This window comes from Ochlerotatus camptorhynchus, unplaced genomic scaffold, assembly GCF_037179485.1.
Source record: "Ochlerotatus camptorhynchus isolate MF236.1 unplaced genomic scaffold, CSIRO-AGI_Acam_v1.1 ptg000062l, whole genome shotgun sequence".
NCBI classification, from domain to species: domain Eukaryota; kingdom Metazoa; phylum Arthropoda; class Insecta; order Diptera; family Culicidae; genus Ochlerotatus; species Ochlerotatus camptorhynchus.
Genome location: NW_027040552.1, coordinates 11975577 through 11998252, shown reverse-complemented (window position 1 = coordinate 11998252; position 22676 = coordinate 11975577). Strand labels below are relative to the sequence as shown.

Here is a 22676-nt window from a genome sequence, read left to right as displayed (position 1 = left end):
GTGATCGAGTAAAGAACATGTTCATGAAATAAATCCCAAATTCATGAACTTAAGTCCCGCCTGTTCAGCGCGACCATCGATTTCATAACGCTACAGAAAACACAAAATAAAATCATGGTTTCGTGATCCATGATCCCATAAATGTGATTTTCGTTCCTGCAATCGTGAACTTGGAACACTTGCAAGTCGAAGGTGGTGTTGATTTGTTGACCTTTTTTTTTGTTTTTGTATTATAGTCACTTTAACACTCTTGGGTCATTCGTTACTTGTCCGGGGTGAGATTTGAACTCGTGACTTTGGCGTGAGAGGTATGGATGTTAACCACTACACCGGGGGGGGGGGGGTCGCCCCGAGCTGAGCTGAAAACTCGGCTGAAAGTGTGTTCATTCCATCTGCTGGACAGATACCTGCTGCCAGTTTGGGATGCGGGTAAAACCTGCATCAAGGCTTCCGTTGTTTTTATTCCGCTTGCTCACTCCATTTAAAATATTAGTAATTATAATGAAGTTGACATTTTACAGTCCATAAACCATGTTCCCGTTTTCGAGAACAAGTATCAATCACAACGCATGAACATAAATCACGTTTTCCGAACAGAGTTCACGATTCTATGACTTTTGTTGCCTTTGCAGGCGTTACGTTTATTTTGTGGAACAATGTTCAAGATTTCATGATTTCTATTCATGGTGTACTTTTGTAAACGAAAAATTTACTTGTTCCGAAAATCGTGACTGGAGGTTGACGAATTTCGGAACGGATTTTTTCCCGTGTAGTGTTGCACATTGCACCCCGGACTGGTATGATACGGAAATTCCCAATCGAACCCTCGAATTGGTACTGAACTAGCACCGACTGCCGGTAGCCGAAATGTCAACGAGGGGATCGTCGAAGACGAATAATGTACGTGGGTTCACGTGGTTGATATTGGCGGATTTGGCCAACGCTCTGCTGGAGAACAGTTAAACGGTGTCTCCCTTCCGAATTCTCCCCGAACCGGGAACCTTGACGTTGAAGCGTGGGGTCTAGAGAGCGCGATTTAATTCCTTTTATTGCGGTGTGCCGAGCAAAGCCATCTATCGCTAGAAGCGATGCGGTGCAAACTCCAATCTGCACAAAACGATCCTACACAAAAATCCGTCGAACGGCTGTTCGACACATTTCAGATACATCTCCACACAAAAGACATTGTTCACCTTACCTTTCTACGAACTTTGCACACACAATAAGTGGGCCGCACGGAACTTCTAACCTACAGTTTACACTCTACAGGCTAACGGAAAGGAACAAAAATGTAACATTAATTTCGGTCTTTTAGACTCCTCACATTTTTAACTTCACATACCACGAAAAATACACCGCAACACTAAGTACACTTAATTACTATCTACTCGCACTCCCGTCTCTTCCACGGTTCAAGTCAAAGTGAACGAGTAGAAGTTCCAGAACCCTCAGATAGGTGTGAATTCAACGGTCATCGTGGCCGGAAGTACGTCAAATTACCGAAGTAATTCAACGACCTTTCAAACGACAATTTTCATCATCTTTCTCTGTAACCATTCAATGCTACATCTCTTTCCTTATCATGCACTTTCAATCTACTATCTTGCTCAAATCTTTTTTCGGTTACTCTTTTATACGAGAGAACGGTTAGGATTTGAACCCCGGACTTTAACGAACAGGTAGCGTATTCGGGTCAAATGGAGTGAATTAGCTGAACGTATTGGGAACTCGTTGGTTTTGTATGACAAGTGTAACTATATATAAGTGGACGTACGTTCCTTGGCGGTGTTCATGCAAAATACTTAAATGTGGAAAATTGTATAATTAGGAATTCTGTGCAAATAAATAAATAAATAAATGGAAAAGCGTACTTGTTACAACGGGGAAAGGAATGATATTGTTCATGTAACATCTACTTAACGGAAGGCCAGCGACTCACCGATGCCTCCATAGATGCTACGGAGTTGAATAGTTGGGTAGGAGATGGGTCAGGATTCGCTTAAGCAGGCAATGCGACCATAGTAATGATTTTGTTTTGGAGGAGCTTGGAAATAAACCCTCGATCTTCTACTCAGTAAGCAAAAACGGTAGTGCAAAGAATAAAGTGCTGAGGATGGTACTTGATTGTCCTTTCGATACATGAATTTCCGATCTCCATCTAGAGGCGAACGTTCCTAAATTAGATTGCAAAATTGCTGACATTAAGACATCAGAAATCTTGTCAATAGTGGAACAAAAGCACTCACATAGGTCTGAAAAGCATTTATTTACATAAACCTGCCATTAATGGAGCAGAACGTGAAATCAGCGTAAAATTGCAATTTTCGCGTAGACTTTGCTGTCAACTTATGGGTTCGTGTACCGAAAACGACAAAATAATTCTCTTAAATAAAATCCCTTCCTCTGTTGACACACATAACTCCATCGCTTGAAGCAGAACAGAAAACTTAGAGACATGAAAAAATGACCCAGAAATGAACATCACTCCATTTGTCACAGGGAAAATCCGAGCTGGACAAAAACCTTTCTCTCCTCTTGGGTGAAAATATTAAACATCCAACGCATGGAGCCAACCTCTTACCAACCGGCCAAACGACAGACAGGGACAAAACCGAACTCAAACGCCTGCTCGCATGGCATCAAAGCCCCTAGGAGGACATTTCACAACATGAAAAATGTATTTAATTCGCTCCCATCGGAGGCCAATCTGTGCTGTGTCGGAGAGTTATCCGTTTCAACTTTTCTCCATTTTTTTTTCTTCCCGGCACTTTTCTACGTCCGTCGGGACTGCTCCCGCGTCGCTATTTGTTGGATGATCTACCCTGAGAAAAAGCTCTCTCCACCCGTCATGGAAATGAAATATTTATGTAACCCAGCACAAGTCATTCCCCCCTCCTGCCGATCCGGCCGATACAGCCCCGTTTCCCGTTTGCTCATTCTTCACTCATTGTGTTTCTTTCTTATTTTCATTCCAGATGCTGAACCAGGATCAGACGGTGCGAACCACGACGGACAATCTCATAACCACGGCCATTTCATTGCGGATTCATCTGCAGAGTTCACACTTTGCCGGCGTCCTGATGGCGGGCGGTGGGGGAAGCGGCACTCTGGTGCTTCGGTGTACCGCCACTATCGGGACGCTGTACGAGCGATACTCAGAACTGGAACTGGGTGCACAACAACGGGATCCGGTTCCCGCGAGGGGTAAGTGTAGAATTTGGGGCCGACATTTGGCTGTACTGGGGGAGAACATAAAAGCATAGTCCAATATGCTTGAGAAGGGTAAAGCTTTGTTCAGGCAGCGGCTCTCAATCTTTCGTTGATTGTGGTCCACTTTGTCAAATTTTGTAAACTTAATAGCCTTTTGTAAGAGGAACAAAGTTTGTAAATTTTGATGCATTAAGTAGATGTTAACCCTCCGTTACTCGCGCTGTTGTACTTTGTACAACACACATGAGTTTTCCATTGCCATTTTGTTGCTGGGTTACCAATCGATCTGAAACCAACGAGTATTCCTCAAAAAACTTGTTTTGATCTAAACTTTGATTACAGTAAACACATAAAAATGCGGATAATAGGGAAAATGTAAATGGAAACCGCGAAAACTGTGACCATACTACGTGGTATTTGACTTAATTTACAACATGGAATATATCGAGATCCTGACCAGATAGAAAGTTACTGTCTCTGACAAAGTTGTTCAGGAGACCATAGCCTTGTCGCTGGTGGACAGTAGTTCCGAATTTTCTCACTACGTAGCGCTAGTATACATGTGAAATTCTCGCATGTGATATATCTCGAGATCCTGACCAGATAGAAAGTTACTTTCTTTCACAAAGTTTTTCAGAAGAAAGCCTTAAAGCCTATTGCTTGGTGCTAAATAGTTCAGAATTTGCTCACTACGCGACGCTAGTATACACGTGAAATTCTCATACAAAATATCTCGAGTTCCCAACCAGATAGAAAGGTACTTTCTTCGGCATAGTTGTTCAAGAGGTCAAGCCTTTTTCGCAGGTGGACAGTAGTTCAGAGTTTTCTCACTTAGTGGTGCTACTATAGATGTGAAACTCTTGCATATAAAATATCTCTAGATCCTGACCAGATTGAAAGTAAATGTATTCGGCAAAGTTTTTCAGGAAGTCAAGATCATTTTTTTAAGTGATAATAGTTCAGAATCTTTTCACTATGCGTGGCTAGTATATACGTGCCTTTCTCGCATATTCAATAGCTCGAGATCCTGATCAGATAGAAAGTTACTGTCTACGACAAAGTTGTTCAGGAGGTCAAATTTTTTTGGTTGGTGGAGAGTAGTACAGAATTTTCTCACTTCATGGGGCTAGTATACATGTGAAATTCTCGCGTATAAAATATCTCATGTTCTTGACCAGATAGAAAATTACTGTCGTCGGCAAAGTTGTTGAGGATATCACAAAATATTTGCTCGTGGACAGTTGTTCAAAATTTTTCTCACTACGTAGTGCTAGTGAAATGTGAAATTCGTGCCTGTGATACATCCCGAGATCCTAATCAGATAGAAAGTTACTGTCTTGAACAAAGTTGTTCAGGAGGTTAACCCTCCGTTACTCGCGCCAACTTTTGTAACACGAGTACTCGCGCGTTGTACTTTGTACAACAGTGTGAGTTTTCCATTGCCATTTTGCAGCCGAGCTACCAATCGATATGAAACCAACGGGTATTCCTTAAAAAACTTGTTTTTAACTAAACAAGCTAAACTTTTACCACAGTTAACCCCCAAAATATGCGGATAATAGAGAAAATATGAATGCAAACCGCGTAAACGGTGTTCGTACCACATGGGATTTGACTTAATTGGTTACAACATAGAAAATCTCGAGATCCTGACCAGATAGAAAGTTACTGTCTCCGGCAAAGTTGTTCTAATGGTCATAATCTTTTTGCTGGAGAAGAGTAGTTCAGAATTTTCTCGCTACGTAGCGCTAGAATACATGTGAAATTCTTGCATGTGATATATCTCGAGATCATGACCAGATAGAAAATTACTGTCGTCGACAAAGTTGTTGATGAAATCAAAGCCTATTTCTTGGTGCACAATAGTTCAAAATTTTCTCAATACACGGCGCTAGTATACACGTGAAATTCTCATATAAAATATCTCGAGATCCTGACAAGATAGAAAGTTACTGTCTGCGGCAAAGTTGTTCAAAAGGTCAAGGTATTTTCCTTGGTGGGCAAGTTGTTCAGAGTTTTCTCACTTCACGGCGCTAGCATACATGTAAAATTCTCGCATATATAAAATATCTCTAGATACTTACCATATAAAAAGTTACTGTCTTCAGCAAAGTTTTTCAGGAAGTCAAGATCTTTTCGTTGGTGGAGTAGTTCAGAAAATTCTCACTACTTGGCGATAATACATGCAATTTTTGCATGTATAATAGCTCGAGATCCTGAGCAGGTAGAAAGTTATTGTTTTCGGCAAACTTATTTAGGATCAAGTATTTTTGGCTGGTGGAAAGTAGTTCAGAATTTTCTCACTTAGCGGCGCTAGTATACACGTGAAATTCTCATATAAAATATCTCGAGATCCTGACCAGATAGAAAGTTACTGTCTTAGGCAAAGCTGTTCAGGAGATCATAGCCTTTTTGCTGGTTAGTAGTTGTTCAGAATCTTCTCACTAGATAGTGCTCGTATACATGTTAAGTTCTCGCATGTGGTACATCACTAGATCCTCATCAGATAGAGAGTAAATGTCTTTGGCAAAGTTGTTCAGGAAGCCAAGATTTTTTCGTTGGTGGACAGTTGCTCATAATTTTCTCACTACTCGATGCTAGTATAGTAGTGACGTAATGAAATATTATGCACCAAGCAATAGGCATTGACCTCATGATTTTTTTTTTCGAAGACAGTTATTTTCTACCTGTTCAGAATCTAGACCTTAGCATACGCGAGAATTGTACACGTTTATTAGCGCCATGTGGTGAAAAAACTCTGAACTACTGTCCACCTGCTAAAAAGCCTTGACCCCCTGAACAAGTTAGCCGAAAACAGTAAATTTCTAGCTGCTCAGGATCTCGATATATAGCATATGCAAGAAGTGTACATGTATACTAACACCACGTGGTCAGAAAATTCTTAACTACTGTTTACCAGCCAAAAATTCTTGACCCCCTAAACAACTTTACCGAAGACAGAAACTGTCTAGCTCATCAAGATCTCGAACTATTGAATATGCGAGAAAGGCACCTATATACTAGCACCGCATAGTGAGAAAATTCTGAACTATTGTAACCCAACAAAAAGATCTTGACTTCCTGAAAAACTTTGCCGAATACATTTACTTTCAATCTGGTCAGGATCTAGAGATATTTTATATGCAAGAGTTTCACATGTATAGTAGCACCGCAAAGTGAGAAAACTCTGAACTACTGTCCACCTGCGAAAAAGCCTTGACCTCCTGAACAACTATGCCGAAGAAAGTACCTTTCTATCTGGTTGGGATCTCGAGATATTTTATATGAGAATTTCACGTGTATACTAGCGTCGCGTAGTGAGCAAATTCTGAACTATTGCGCACCAAGCAATAGGCTTTGACCTCCTGAAAAGACTCCCGGAAGACTTTGTGAAAGACAGTAACTTTCTATCTGGTCAGGATCTCGAAATATATTACATGCGAGAATTTCACATCAATACTAGCGCTACGTAGCGAGAAAATTCTGAACTACTGTCTTCCAGCGACAAGGCTATGATCTCCTGAACAACTTTGTCGGAAACAGTAACTTTCTATTTGGTAAGGATCTCGATATATGCCATGTTGTAATCAATTAAGTCAAATCCCACGTAGTATGGTCACAGTTTACGCGGTTTGCTTTTAAATTTTCTCTATTATCCGCATTTTTAGGTGTTTACTGTAATCAAAGTTCAGCTTGTTTAGATTAAAACAAGTTTCTTGAGGAATACTCGTTGGTTTCAGATCGATTGGTAACTCAGTAACAAAATGGCAATGGAAAACTCATGTGTGTTGTACAAAGTACAACAGCGCGAGTAACGGAGGGTTAAGCAGCTTTACAAATTCTACGCTAGCTTGTGGATACACCAGTGCTGATAAATTGTGTCGACTGCAACGCAGCCTGAAAGGTGCGGCATATGAAGCTGTACAAAGTCGACTTCTTCTTCCGGAGTCAGTCCCCCATGTCTTGGACACCCTTTACCTGCTCTATGGTAGGCCCGAGTTGCTTATCCACGCACTACTCGAGAAGGTTCATTCTGTACATGCACCGAAAGTCGACAAACTCGAAACACTCATCGATTTCGGCATGGCAGTCCAGGGCATCTGCGATCACTTGGAAGCAGCGGGTCAACTCGCACATTTGTCAAATCCGTCCCTGTTAATGGAGCTTGTGGGGGAAACTTCCGGCCCACGTGAAGATGGAGTGGGGTAGCTACCTACGAAACTTTCCGGAAGTGAATCTAAAAACGTTCGGGAACTTCATGTCGAATGTTGTGATATCCGCGAGCAAGGTGACAGTGTATAGTGGTATAAGTGGCAAGAGCGGATCCGGAGACAAATTGAAGCCGATGTATCGAGTCAACGCGCACTCTGGTGAAACGGAGGAATGGCGATCAAAGGAGCTGCTGTGCTACGCATGTAGGAAACCTTGACACCGGCTGCAGGAATGTGGAACTTTCAAGTCGCTATCCGTTGACGATCGTTGGAAGTGCATCCAGACCAACGGGCTGTGTCGAAATTGTTTAGGTGACCACGGAAGGAGAAGCTGTAGGCGCTCGAGTTGCTGCGGGGCAAACGGATGTCAGTATCGCCACCATCCTCTACTCCACTCAGTAAGAACCAGCACCCCACTTCGCCGTCCAACGCAAGTGTCATCTGGGGAGAACCACACGCATCAGCAGATGGAGCGGCATGTGTTCTTCCGCATCATTCCGGTGACTCTCTTTGGACCATGTGCAGTTATCAATACATTTGCATTTCTCGACGACGGGTCGTCATTGATATTGATCGACGAAAAGCTGGTGGAGCAGCTTGGCGTCGACGGTGAAAACCGACCACTGTGCTTAATGTGGACGGGAAATGTGACTCGAATGGACACAGCAAGTGTCGTTGTCGATATCTGCGGCAGGTGATCAGAGGAGATACACACTGGACGATGCACGCACGGTTAAAGAGCTTTCAACGTCAACTGTTGGAGTATCAGCTAAAGGGATACGCCAGCAGTCCTGGTGCACTTCCGGCACTTCATGGTGGCAGTATCGGCGGACATTAAAGAAATGTTCCACCAAATATTAATCCGGTTGACAGACCGTCACTCACTGCGGTTTCTCTAGCGGACTAATCCTTCGAGTCCTCCAGAAATTTACGTGATGGATGTGGCAGTCTTCGGAGCCACATGTTGCCCGGCATCCGCACAGTATGTCAAAAATAAGAATGCGAAGGAGTTTGAGGAACAGTACCCCCGGGCAGTCGAAGGAATCGTTAAGAACCACTACGTGGACGACTCGCTGGAGAGTTACGGCAGCGTAGAAGAAGCGATTCGTGTTTCTGAAGAGCTGCGGATGATTCATGAAAATGGAGGAACTGGCTGTCTAACAGCAAAGAAGTGCTGCGCCGTCTCGAACGAAGCCTTCTATCGACAAGAACATCGGTCCAGATAGGAAGGAGTTCGAACGTGTACTTGGGATGCTGTGGCGGTCCAAAGAGGACGAACTGTGTTTGTCCACAGCGGTGCAAGAACCTATTCAAAAGTTGATTGAGGAGGGAGAACGACCGACGAAAAGACAAGTGTTCAAGTGCTTGATGGGTTTTTTTTCGATCCACTGGGTATGTGGAGCGTATTCCACGTTAACGGGAAAATTCTTCTGCAAGATGTTTGGCGAAGTGGAACCCAATGGGATGAGAAAATCAACGACGCATTCCCCAGTGCTACTTCGAGAACGCGACCATCCAGCATTATCAGAACCTCCAGCTGCACATTTCTGTTGACGCCAGTGAGGCAACTTACGCAGCTGTTGCGGCGAAGACAAAGGTGGCCCCACTAAAACCGTTGTCTATACCTCGATTGGAGCTACAAGCTGCGGTGTTGGGAGTTCGGATTCATCAACCGTTCTGGCTTGGTTGCGTGCTGATCACCGGAGATACAAGCAGTTTGTGGCGTGTCAAGTTGGAGAGTTGCTGACGGCATCCGACGCTCACGAATGGCAGTGGGTGCCATCAAAAATCAACCCAGCAGATATGGCAACCAAGTGGAGAAAGGGTCCCTGTCAAGAAGTAGCTGGTGTCTGGTTTAAGGGACCGGAGTTCTTGAAACAACCAGAGTGAGAGTGGCCTCGCCAGAAGACCGTAATGCTGTCCACCGAAGAAGAGTTGCGGCCGTGTCTTGTGCACCACAACGTTTACGTATCCGATATGGTCTTTGATTTGGAACGATTCTCTCGTCTGCCTCGGCTGATTAGGTTAGCTGCATACATCCATCGGTGCTTCGACAACCGGAGGCGCAAGACTGAAAATGCAGCGCCGATCGCTGGTCACTTGGATTCGGAAGAACTGCAAAAGAGACAACAGACGCTGATTCGTTTGACGCAATGGCAAGCCTTTCCGGATAAAATGACAATACCTACGCGCAATCAACAGAGGTCAGCAGGACAACAAATACAGCTCGAAAAATCAAGCAGCCTCTATAGACTGTCACCCATGCTGGATGAATTCGGGATCCTGAGAATGGATGGGCGTATCGCAGCCGCTCAACGTAACCGAAACCGCAAAGTTCCCTATCATACTCCCTAGGATACACCGATTCACCAACCTTTTGCTGGATTATTATCATCGAAGATATCGCCATTGCAACCCGGAAACGGTGGGGAATTAGGTGCGCCAGCAATGCTACGTGCCGCAGCTGAGAGTTGCCGTAAAGCAGGTTGCGAAAGCCTGCCAGTGGTGCATGATATATAAAGCAGAACCAAGTATTCTCCGGATGGCTCCACTACCAACAGCGCAACTGGCTTCGTTTCAAAGACCATTAACATACACGGGCCATGATCTTTTCGGACCATTGCTATTGAAGATCGGCAGGAGTAATGTTTAGCGGTGGATTGCAGTATTTACATGCCTCACAATGCGTGCTGTACATGTCAAGGTGGTTCACAGTATCAGCACCGGATCCTGCGTGAAAGCTATCCGCAGGTTCGTTGTCCGCCGTGGATCACCAGGAACGATCTATTCGGATAATGGAACCAACTACAACCAAATGAATTTTTATTCCACCCGGTACATGGGGGGTGGCTGGGAGCGCATGGTGCGATCAATCAGTAGTCACGGGAAGTTGGACGACGAGACGCTAGTAACGCTGGTCGTCGAAGCAGAAGGGATTGTGAACAACCGTCCGCTCACGTACTTGCCGATCGCTTCCGAAGAAACCGAAGCGTTGACCCCGAACCATTTTTTACTGGGCAGCTCGAGCGGAGTTCGTCAGCCAGCAGAAAAAAAAACAGAAGACTCTGTGACCGTTTTGCAAACGTCCTGGGATCAGATTCAACTCCACCTGGATACATTCTGGAAAAGATGGATACGATAATATCTGCCTACACTGACCAAGCGTACGAAGTGGTTCAGGGACGTCAAGGCGGTAACCACAGGTGACTTGGTGGTGATCGTCGACGAGTCAACTCGGAACAGCTGGGAGCGAGGCCGGATACTTGAAGTCATCAGATGAACCGATGGGAGGATTCGTCAGGTTGTCGTACAAACTGCGAGGGGGTTGATCCGTAGATCCGTAGCTAAGTTGGCAGTCTTGGAGGAAGATGGTGGAGGTAAAACTGGACCAGGTGGCCAATGTTACGGGGGGGGGGGGAATGGATGTTGATACTGGAAACACTTCAGGTGACGGTCCAATGACGACCGCAATCAGCTGTCAAAACGACAGTACGGAAGGAGAAGCAGAAGATAAAGAACGGCAAGATCTTAATGACTTGCATGATTATTAGTAAAGGGCGAACACGAAATTATTGCGACACCGAAAATGTCATGCCAATTTTCTTATAATGTTTAGAATCAAACCAAAATTTTAGGGTAGTTTTATACATATATTTACTTCAAAAATCAAAAGAAAAGTTAATCGATGGAGCCTTGAGTGTAAAATTGAACGCATTTTCGCTTGATGCCCTCCATCAAATTCTTTACAGTGTCATCCGATACCAGTTTCTTAGTTTTTTTTCCATTTTCTTAACATGTCCTTCTCGTCTTTGACTGTCTTCTTGCTCTTCCGAAGTTCCCGCTTCATTATTGCCCAGTACTGCTCCACCGGGCGCAGCTCCGGACAGTTTGGCGGATTCATGTCCTTTGAAACAAAATGGACAGAATTGGCCTCATACCACTCCAAGACACTTTTAGAACAGTGGCATGATGCCAAATCTGGCCAAAATAGCGGAGCTTCGTCGTGCTGTTGCAAGAACGGCAAAAGGCGCTTCTCGAGGCACTCAGATTTGTAGATCTCGCCATTTACTGTGCCCTTTGTCACGAAAGACTCACTCCTCAGTCCGCAAGAGCAGATGGCCTGCCAAATGAGATACACACAGCAGCCATATTTTGTCAGCATCTTCTCGTAGAGCTTCCGTGCCCGAGTTTTAGCCGTCGATTGTTGCCGCTCATCGCGGTTTGGGATGTTCTGTACCTTGTATGTATGTACTCCAGCTCTCTTCTTTGCATTCTGGACGTAGCTCTGCGATATGCCGATCTTTTTAGCCAAATCACGGCTTGAGACGTTGGGATGTGCTTTAATCATCCGCTTCACCTTTCCCTTCGTCTTTTTGTTCTCCGGTCCCGGTTTTCTTCCAGCTCCTTTGCCGTGGTCCAACGTCAACCGCTCCTGGAACCGCTTCAACACTCTGGAGACGGTTGAATGGTGAATGTTCAACATTTTTCCCAACTGCCAGTGCGACAGGTCAGGAAATTCCATTTAAATAAAATTGTCCATTTGCAAACTAAAGGCATTTTAAGATTGAACTCGTATACCTCACCGTGTAAAATTTTGAAACCATCATCACTTTCATAGTTCATCTATTCTCCACGAGTGCCAACTTTGATTTGCCAATAGACAAACATAGCTTCAAGTCATGGAGAATTGCAACGTATGCAACAAAACGTTAAGCTCAAGCAAATTGATAGTTTGCAGTGGATCATGTAACCGGCGATACCATCCAAGCTGTGTAGGAGTGAACAGAAGTCATCTTGCGTCATGGTCTGCTCAAGTGGGACTCCTATGGTTCTGTCAGGCTTGTCGACTGAACTTAGAGCCTGCTGTTTATGACCGTGACAAGATCATCATGAAGGCATTACGTGAGCTTCTCATCAGGATGGATCCGATGGACACAAGACTGTGAAACTATGGAGAGAATCTTCGAACCATTAACGGAATTCTTTTTGACCAGAAGAAAAGAGCATCCAACCTTTCGTTGGATCAAGCCGCCTTTCACAGGACAATCGATCAACTCACACTTGATGATTCGGTTGATCCTCTCGATCGTTCCAGATCATGCGATGATACCTCTTTCTTCGAGGTTCTCGATGATATTAACAGTACCATTCATCAACCAGCTGACAATTTCATCGTTGATAACAAACGTGTGCAAATCGTATGTGGAAATTCCAAAAGCACCTCGTCTCAACAATCAAATCTGAAGTCCACCGACACCGGTGCCACTGCTAACGATACTGCTGAATCGAAACCAGTTACATCTGCTAATCCTCCCAATCAAACAACAAACCTGATGAACTCCACTTCAATTACACCTCAGCAACAAACCACTGGGCAACCTGGACCATTATCCGTATCAACCGGTTTCAATTCACTCAAGGTTGCTCGAAAAGAGCCTCAGCTGAAAATTGACGAACACCAAGATGCATACTACGTGACACCTTTCGCACCAGATCAAACCGAAGTAGCTATTCGGGATCGCATCTGTGATATTACCAACGTCGACCCCTCCATGGTGAAAGTAGTAAAGCTAATTCCCAGGGGTAAGGATCAGCGTGACCTAACATTTGTGTCCTTCAAAGCCACTGTACCAAGGAACGCTCAAACCGTCGTTGAGGATACATGGTACTGGCCAGAAGGGGTCGAAATCCGAAACTTCGAATCTCGTGAAAAAAACTACTCGAGCTCGCGATCATCAGGAAACACTTGATTGACAAGCAACGTGTTATCGCTGCACACACCTGTACCAATACTTACAAGCTGCTCACATCGGACTGCCTGTCACCTTATGGAACCCCCTGAGCCTATCGACCCAGTCGCGCTTGCTGGTTCCTGTCATCTTAGCCGTTCTGGACCTGCGGTCGAAAATGGTGATGGAGGCTTCCAACCTCCTTTTTCAGGCAAGTATTTGTTCGATAGAATCATTCCATTGCCTGATGACTTTTCGTGTTCCAGCACAGCATTTCGCCTCTCCGATTTCATCAAAGCTTATCCTCACACGAATAAACTCTCCAAACCAGAATGCACGGCCTGTTGCCTAATGGAAGCCCCTGATCCACTCGACTCAGTCGCGCTTGCTGGTTGCTGCCATCGTACACACTTAGATTTTTTTGCCGAGATGGGCACCACCGAGCAGCTCGGCATTTTATTTTGCTGGAAATTCAGCAAAAAATATGTTTGTTAGCTGAGATCTCGGCAAAATTCCCGTTTGTTAGCTGAATCTCGGCAAGTTTTTCACTGAGATCCAGTAAAATAAAATGCCGAGCTGTTCGGTGGTGCCCATCTCGGCGAAAAAATCTAAGTGTGTAGACGTTCTGGCCCTGCAGTTGAGCTTGGTGACGGGGTCTTCCAACCTTCCACTTCAGAAGGATTGCAAGAACACTGCATCTTGCCTTCGCCTGACGATATTGGATGCAGACACGGCGAACCTAGTGAATGTTCTACTCCATGCATCGATGACATCTCTAATGGCCTATCACCGATACCAGAACGCACTGCCTATTGCGATATGGAAGCCCCTAGCCCTCTTGACCCAGTCGTGCTTGCTGGTTCCAGTCGCCTCAGTCGTTCTGGCCCTGTGGTTGAGAGTGGTGACGGGGTCTTCCAACCTCCTGACACTGGCAAGTATGCGTTTAATAGAACTGTTCCATTGCCTGATGTGCCTGCATGTTCCAGCTCAGCAACTCGCCACTCTGATGATCTCCACCAAAACTTGCGAGTCTACTACCAGAACGTGCGTGGACTAAGGACAAAAATTGACGACTTCTACCTGGCTGTTGGCGAAAAAGAATACGATGTCATTGTTTTGACGGAAACGTGGTTTGACGAGTGCATCTTTTCATCGCAGCTATTCGGAATAATTTTTCTGTCTTTAGAACTGACCGCCAACCACTCAACAGTAAAAAAAAAATCGAGAAGGTGGAGTTCTCATAGCTGTTTCTACACATCTTAGTAGCTGTTTAGATTCATCAACCATTTGCAAATCACTAGAGCAAATTTGGGTGAGAATTGATATGAATGGTTGCATCATCAGCGTCGGAGTTATTTATATTCCACCCGATCGGAAGGGAGCAACCTGGGACCACTGTTGTTCTCCTTGTTTATCAACGATGTGTCACTGATTCTGCCACCGGGAGTGCGACTTTTCTATGCTGATGATGCTAAAGTCTACGTCATTGTAAACAGCTTTGAAGACTGTCTCGAACTGCAGAATGTCTTGAATTCCTTCGAAAACTGGTGCACAAGGAACTGTATGACTCTCAGCATCGAGAAATGTCAGGTAATCACGTTCAGCAGAAAGTTCAAGCCAATCGTATATCCATATTCGTTATACGGGCAACCTCTAGCGCGGGTACAACATATTCGAGACTTGGGAGTTAGTCTCGATCAAGAACTCACTTTCCGGTTCCACTATGATGACATCATCTCTAGAGCAAACAGGCAGCTTGGATTCATTATGAAAATTGCTAGTGGATTTCGTGATGTTTCCTGTTTGAGGTCATTGTACTGTGCTCTAGTACGGTCAATTCTGGAATTTGGAGCAATCGTTTGGTGTCCTTATCACGATAGTTGGATTACACGAATCGAATCTGAACAGAGGAAGTTTGTACGTTATGCTTTCAGGAACCTTCCATGGCGTCATCCTCAGCATCTGACACCATACCAGTATCGTTGTCAACTACTCGGAATAGAAACGCTGAAAAATAGACGTCAAGTTGCTCAAGTGATGTTCGTCGTTAAAATCCTCAGGAATGACATTGATTCACCATCCTTACTAGCAAGAATGAATATCTACGCCCCCGAACGTTTACTACGACGACGAAATTTCCTACAGTTTGAACCCCGCAATACCCTATATGGACAGCATGATCCGGTTAGATTTATGTCAGCTACCTTTGATGAAGTTTTTCATTTATTCGACTTCAACGTACCGGTGTCCACGCTGCAACGACGGTTTACTGACCATTTTCGTAATACTTGACTAAATTTGTGTAATTTTATTTATGTATATTTGTATGAACCCTACATTATGGTATTCATTAAGACAAAAAAGTGTCAGATGAATTATATCAAATAATAATAATAATAATAATAGTTTTTGAGACATGACCAGATGAGTGAGTGGTAGTTTTGTGGAAAATCAATGCTATTTTTTTTTCTTGAATTTCCTCACGCCGATGGCACAATAATAGTTTTATGTTATTTTTCACATGTTCTGGGCTCGATTTTCATTACATAAAATCATAACTACCTCATTTATTTACTTCTGTCCATAATATAATTGTGGTCATAAAAGTGAAAAATACGTTCCTATGGGATACAGCCAAAATGGCCGATTTTTTGCAAAAACATGCTTGATTGTTCATTGCAAACAATTATGCAAAGTTTCATGTTAATCGGAAAAGTTCAAGTCATAAATTATTCCTTTTTGTTATTTGTCCTGGAACTGCTCTTCTAATGTGCCTGCCTTATGCTACCACACCATTAACCACCCGCGCACAATACACATGTTTCCAGTTTTCGGCTTTCATCTGATTGATTAATCAATTAAATCCTTTTGAAGCACCCGACAGACAGCCATCCACTCAGAAAAAGGCAATCGTCCTTTCGGACGCTCCGCAGGGGGAGGTCTTGTTAGCTTCATCGGAATGATTTCCCAAATACCAACCAGCTAATGTGCATGTTTTTTTTCCACCCCAAAACGAAGGAAGATGAGAAACGAGAAAAATCAGACTTGCTCCCCCTAATTTTTTGCTGCCGTTCCGACCATGTGGAGCTTCATTCGCTTGACAAAGGATGAGCCAATATTGAAAATCATCTTAATCAGATTGTTAAATGCTGTTCGGTTGATTAAAAGTCGGACATCTTCTTCAAGGTCCTTCCAGCCGTCACCGCACTGGGGTTTGAATTCAGCACCAATCCCGATGGGAGGGAGAAGGCGTGAGGGTGGAATCTCAAGCGTAAAATGTTCGATTTTCCAGTCGTTTCTCATTTTTTTTTTTCGTGCGGAGTCTCTGGAGGGGGAAAATTTAAGCTAAAGAATGAGTCGTTCACTTTTCTCGAGTGGGTCGGATCGTCTACTTTGTTATATTCTGATAAATTCAATCAACTTTGTTAAGGAAGCGGAATTCTGACAAACTTGAATGCGGAGCATGTCCCATTATTGTTCGGATAGGAGGATAGGGTGGATGGGGTCAGAAGGTCTCGAGCGAATGGTGATCCTTTCTGACTTTTATTTTCCCGGGCTTTCTATGGCCTGTTCCCGGTCTAACGGGGAACGATAAATCAATTTTGGGACATCTGTTGATTAAATTGGGTTTGGTCGTTTACTTTTCCCGAGTAGGCTATTGTGCAAATTTTGGGAATCATTTCAACCGGGGGGATCTTGATTTTCCTGTAGCGATTGCCCTTAGCCTACGACAGTTTTTTAACAATTAAATTCTTATTTTTTTTTATTTCAGTCACACTGACCGGTTCGGCTGCTAGTAGCTGCATTACATCGACCACATTGCTGCTGGTCTGTCTCTCCACAGTGTTGGTGTCCCTGATGACAAGATATCGATTAGCAGTGGCGTCCTTCTCTTCCATGGAAGCATCGTTGTCGTCGTCGTCGTCATCAGCACCATCGCCGCCGGTGCAACGGAGATAGTCAGCTTAAGTGCTCCTTCCTGAGCAAGGACGGGCAGAACAACCGAGCAATGGCAGCCAAAGTTCTACAGATAAAATAACCGTAAACGATAATTGAAAAATTCCCATTTCTCCCCCGCAAGCGAAAAGAAAAAAGATACATCATCACCATCCCAGAACCCAGATTCAATTCCCCTCAGAGTTCGATGCTTGATCGGGGTTTTCATTGGAACTGCAGAAAAGAGCATTCGTAAAACTGGTCAACTGGTTACAGTAGGGCAATCGAGCTAGCAAAGACTCCAGGGTTGAATGATGAAGGAAAACGTCGTCGAGACTAACCGGGGAGTCTGTGTAATAATAAATTTATGTATGTTTGAGGGCACTCCATTTCTAATTTCGACACTGTTTACACTGGTGAGCAAAATAGGAAAAGGGAATTGTTTAAAATAATGAGACTTTTGAAGGTGCATTAATCATTGAAATGCAAACCATGGAGCATCTTCAATTAATTAATTAATTTATCTTTATTAGGGAGGCTTTCAGCCTGGGGCTGGTTCGCCTCGGAGGAGCATCTTCAGAATTATATAATAATTATTTACTAATTGAGACGTCAGTTGTTGATGGAGCTTGTCAAAATTTTTGGCGTTGCAGTACAGTAAAACGGGGTAAAATTGAGTTTTTAGTTGTGACGTAGAAAATGTTCGATGAAAGATATCAAGAGAAATCTTGATCGGAGATTGCTTCGACAAGTTTCTGATAGCAGATTTTACTTACTGCATAAATTCCAATTTTATTTAATATCAGCATTCGAAAAATTGATATAAGGTTGCAACTAAGTGTCATGAATTTTAATTATTTTAAAACTACGGTAAAATGTTTTCAAATAAGGGGGTTAGAAGTAAAGGGGTGTGACTTTGATCGATTCTCTTTATCGACTTTCTGTTTTGATAGCCACAGCTTTATAAACAGATCTACCACATAGTTAGATAAAGGAGGTTCTCATCTAGCCTCCAGAATGGCACACGAATCAAGGAATGTGTTTGCAGCTGAATTATTAACGAAAGAGAAATTTGATGAAGAGAATCGGTCAAAGCCACTTACACCTCTTTCCTTCTAACCCCCTCAATTTCGAGAAATCAAAGGTTTACTGTGAAATAAACAGTGATTTAAAACATGCCTACATTTAGGCGCAACTTGCATTTTAAGTAATATTGTTTGAAATTTCTGCTGAAAATACATTTCGCACAGGTACTTTAGGGGTCATGCAATAATTACGAAAGAATTGATTTGGGATTTCAAAACCCTCCCACAGTAGTTTTTTTTTCTTTTTTTTTACTATTTATTTGTTCCAAATTCAAGTTCCCTAAGTCAAAATTTTCAAATTTCCGTTAGTATTATATTTAGCTACACAGTTCGAAAAAGTAGTTAAAATTTCTGTTCAATATGATGCACATAAATGGAGCGTCACATATGATATACGTTTACATTATATATTATGTAAAGTTCTGACACATTTAATGCAATGTAGCAAATATTTTATACAAAAGCCCATCTTTGTAAACAAAATTGTTTGCAAGTTGCTCGGTTGCGTGAAATGAAAAACAAGTCTATACGTGAATGAATGTTTACATCACAATTAAAATTCAGAATTTTTATCTGTGCAATATTTTGATTCCTTCCAGCTGCAATAGTAGCATAGGTAGCTCTATTTACTTGCTGAAAATTGTTAGCAGCGAGGGGTGCAGGTATAGATGAAGAATTTTAAGCAGGGGTTAAATAGGATTTGTGGTTTTCCCCTCAATTTGAACATTTAATTTTTTTAGGATCTTCCTTTACAGGACAGCCGTCCTTTGCGTGATAGAAATCACCAAAATTCATGCATTTTGCTGGCATGTAGCAATGTTTGGTTCCGTGACCCCATCCCTGGCACTTACGGCACTGAGTAAGGTTTTGGCAATTTCCTCCAATCTTCCTGAAGTGTTCCCACTTCACTCGGACAGGGAGCTTAATGCTAGCTTTTTCTAAGGCCTAAAGGTTGTTTAGTTTACTAGACTTGAAGTGAACTACATAAAAATCATTAGAAATCCCGTTGCGCGAGTCTTCAGGACGGGATTTCATTTTCATTTTGATTACTTGGAGTGGCACAACTCCAAGTAATTTTGCCAGTTCATCTTTGATCTGATCCAGGGATTCACCACTGGGTAGACCTTACAAGACAACCTTGAACATTTATTCAGTTGTGGTGTCGTAATAAAAACATGTGTGTTGCTTCTCAGTATGATATTTGAGAAGACGTTTGAATCCGTCCGATGTCTCAGCTAATACACGGCATTCACCCCGAAGGTCAATTTGAAGTGAAAACTTAAATTGAACGAAGTTTAAAAGTTCCTTGCGAAGAGCATGGAAATCGGTAGTGGTTACAACATTAGGGGGAACCTTTTCCTTGTTGGCATTAAACCGGGAATGTTTAATGGCATTGTGCCTGGATGTTGCATTATTATCATCATCCGTAAGCATAACAAATTGATTGCTCAATTGAATTTCATCTGAAGGGGGATCAAGCGATTGTCCTTTTCTTTTGCGCTTGGGCGCCATGGCGGCAGAACAAAGTTTCTCCAAATCGTTTTCCAAGCAGATTACTATAAGAAACCGAAGGATCGAAGAGGAATTTTTCAAATTGGTATCCAAGCAGGATTACGTCGGGTAGGGTCCACAAAGGATCCAAAAGGAATAATAATCTGAGAAGTGCCGTTTAAATTTGTTGTAGCTTTAGGAAGCAGTAACATTTCCTTCAGCAAACAGCAAATTGATCCGCACGGCAAGAGAGCACGATGCGGAATGATTGTTGACAGGTGATCATTCGAGCAAACTTAGACGCATCACAGACTCAGACAAATGGAAGCACTTTAACTAAAATGCTATGTTATAAGTAAGACCTATTCATATTTGGAATAGCCACACAATTAACTACTCTGAAAATCTTCAGCAAGATTTTTGAGGATTATATGGTGCTTCTTGAATATGAGTAAAATCGAAAGATATTTCACTCAGTCTGCTAGTCTACTAACCACTTGACTAAGGCCGAGGCCGATAACAATTCCTGTTTTAGTTAAATTATTCAAGTCTAGTTTCTTATTGGTTATTAATAAACCATTATGTAAAACACAATTTGCTTACCAGTCAGGCAAGTCAACAATAACAGCTCTTCATACTCTTATTACTTAAATACAAAAATCCTTTGCAGCTAAAGAAATTTTTGAAAATAACAGCTGTAGAAGGCTGTCCTCAAGGGGGTGTTCTTTCTCCCCTTCTGTGGTCTCTAGTTGTTGATGACCTTCTTTTAAAATTCAAGCATCAAGGATTTGAAATACAGTCAAGATTCCTATAGTGCGGATTCGTTCTTGCCGGGTTCCTATAGTACTGATGTAACTGGATTCCTATAGTACCTAACGAATACACGTAGCATATGTGATTTGAGCTAATTGGGACCAACCACTGATTGTACGGCAATTTGAAGAGATAACTTCCAGATGTCTTTGGAAAAGTTGTTAAGCAGATAGTTGACCACCTTTTGGGATGAATCAGTGTGGCCAATTCATAAAACTGATCCTAGAGCTCCGCGGTTTTTTTTTTCGAAACCACTCATAGACGTCTTATCACAATAAATTCGGAGTTATGACCAGCAAATGGACGCTGGGGACTACGGTATAGTCCACTTATAAATCTGGGACATCCGTAAAAGTGGTCTATTCATGAAACTGATACTAGTGCTCCGCGGTTTTTTCGAAACCACTCAAAAATTTATATGAATAATAACTCAATTAGAAGATATTTTTAAATGGCTTATTGATTAAATTTTGCGATGAATTAAAACTATAAACAATCAAGATAGTCCCTCGTTAACTTGTAACTCGGAATAAAGATATCCAAGAAGTCAAGGAGAAGAAGAAGTTCAAGAAATTCAAGGAATAATATTGAAAAATTCCGTTAAAAGCGGCTAGAAGTTATTAAATACTTAAATAACACCTAGAAATCATCCATGATAATAATTAGAAAAGCATGTCTATGAGCAGCTCTAAAAAAAAAACACAGAGGGCTGAGATCAGTTTTCTAAAACTATCCACTTTAACGAATGTTGCGGATATTCCGGAGGACCATCCAAAGGACCTCCCTTAGCTCAGTCGGTAAAGGCGCAGCTACAAAGCAAGACCATGCTGGAGGTGATTGGGTTCGATTCTATTTTCGATTCCAGGGTCTATTTTCCGATCATAACTCTAAATGCATTATTATAAAACGTCTATGAATTGGCCACTTTTACAGATGTTTCGGATCTTTTGGAGAACCATCCACTGCACAATGATCCCAAAGCCGTATTTAGGAAGACAAAAATGTTTGCGCCCAATTCGTCAGTTGTTGAGAACTACTACGGCATAATCGCCCATTTTAGGCGAGCAGAAAACTTCAAATAAATCCATGATTTCAGAGTTAACAAGTCAATTATGCGTTTGGAATGATACTATAGTTAATAAGCTTCCGAACGAAGTCACATCTGTACCGTAAAATATGTACGGATAGGTAAATAAATTTGGAAGCCATCAGTAATAATAACGTTTGGTGCTAAACTTTGCTAGATTAAGAAAAACTAAGTGCGGGTTGTGCTTAATAGACCGGAAATGGGGTAGTTAACCCTATATATCAGGAAAGTTTCTTAATTTTTTTGGTCGATCTTTTAATGATAGTGAAATTAGGGTGGTCCATAAAATTGGTGCATTAAAAAACACAAACTTTTTTATTATTTGAGATAGACCAATGCATTGTTCTGAAAAATTGTAGAACTATCAATTCGAGGCTAATTTTAACTAATTTTTGACATCAAATTTCTAACTCTTATGGCTCATTTTAAACAAGCAGGTTAGGGTGGCCCCTAGCAAAACAGATTTCTTTGAATATCTTTTCATACGTTAATTTCCTGTAAAACCGTTGTTTTGGACACATTTAGAATTTTTAATGACGCATATTTTTGCTAAAGCAACCAGGTTGCTATATTTTTTTTGATAAGAAAGTTAATGGAAATTTTCTTCGAAAAAAAATGTTCTTTTCAACTGTCAATATCTCTAATCGGAGCTAACCGATTTTCAAACTTTTGATTCCATTTAAAAGATCGTGTTTTTCTTCATTTTAAGGGAAAAACTGTAAGAGCGTTTATTGTTTAAAGTGTTTTATTTTATTTAAAAAAAAAGTCATATTTTTCAGCAAATACTAGCCACAACTTTTCAAATTAAGGAGATAACAACTAAGTTGCACCAACAAAAATATTCGTCATCAAAAGATCTATTAGTATTTAGAACGAAGTTTTTACGAGAAACGGACTATAACGTGGAAAATTCGATAAAGTTGTTTTCGCATTAAAATTCATACTATAGTGGGGCAAAAATGATGGACCCTACAAAAACAACTATTGTACCAAAAGATGTCAAATCTCTATCACTGATCTTAAACTAGGAGACGTAAAGCTGTCACTTTCTTTAGAAGTAGTTTTTAGGAGTAACTTTAGATAGTAAACTCTGCTGGAACAAACCTATTGATCA

General features: G+C 42.1%; 1 protein-coding gene across 1 annotated transcript in view; it reads left to right on the top strand.

Annotated features, from left to right (window-relative positions):
• The window catches only part of LOC135696859 (uncharacterized), a 616504-nt gene extending 598957 nt beyond the window's left edge, over positions 1–17547 (top strand). Inside the window, exons 6-7 of the mRNA XM_065216396.1 lie at positions 2976–3204; positions 16923–17547. Of these exons, the coding sequence (XP_065072468.1) occupies positions 2976–3204; positions 16923–17110 (417 nt within the window). The 3' untranslated portion in view covers positions 17111–17547. The remainder of the gene's footprint in view (positions 1–2975; positions 3205–16922) is intronic.
• The last annotated feature ends 5129 nt before the right edge of the window (positions 17548–22676 follow it).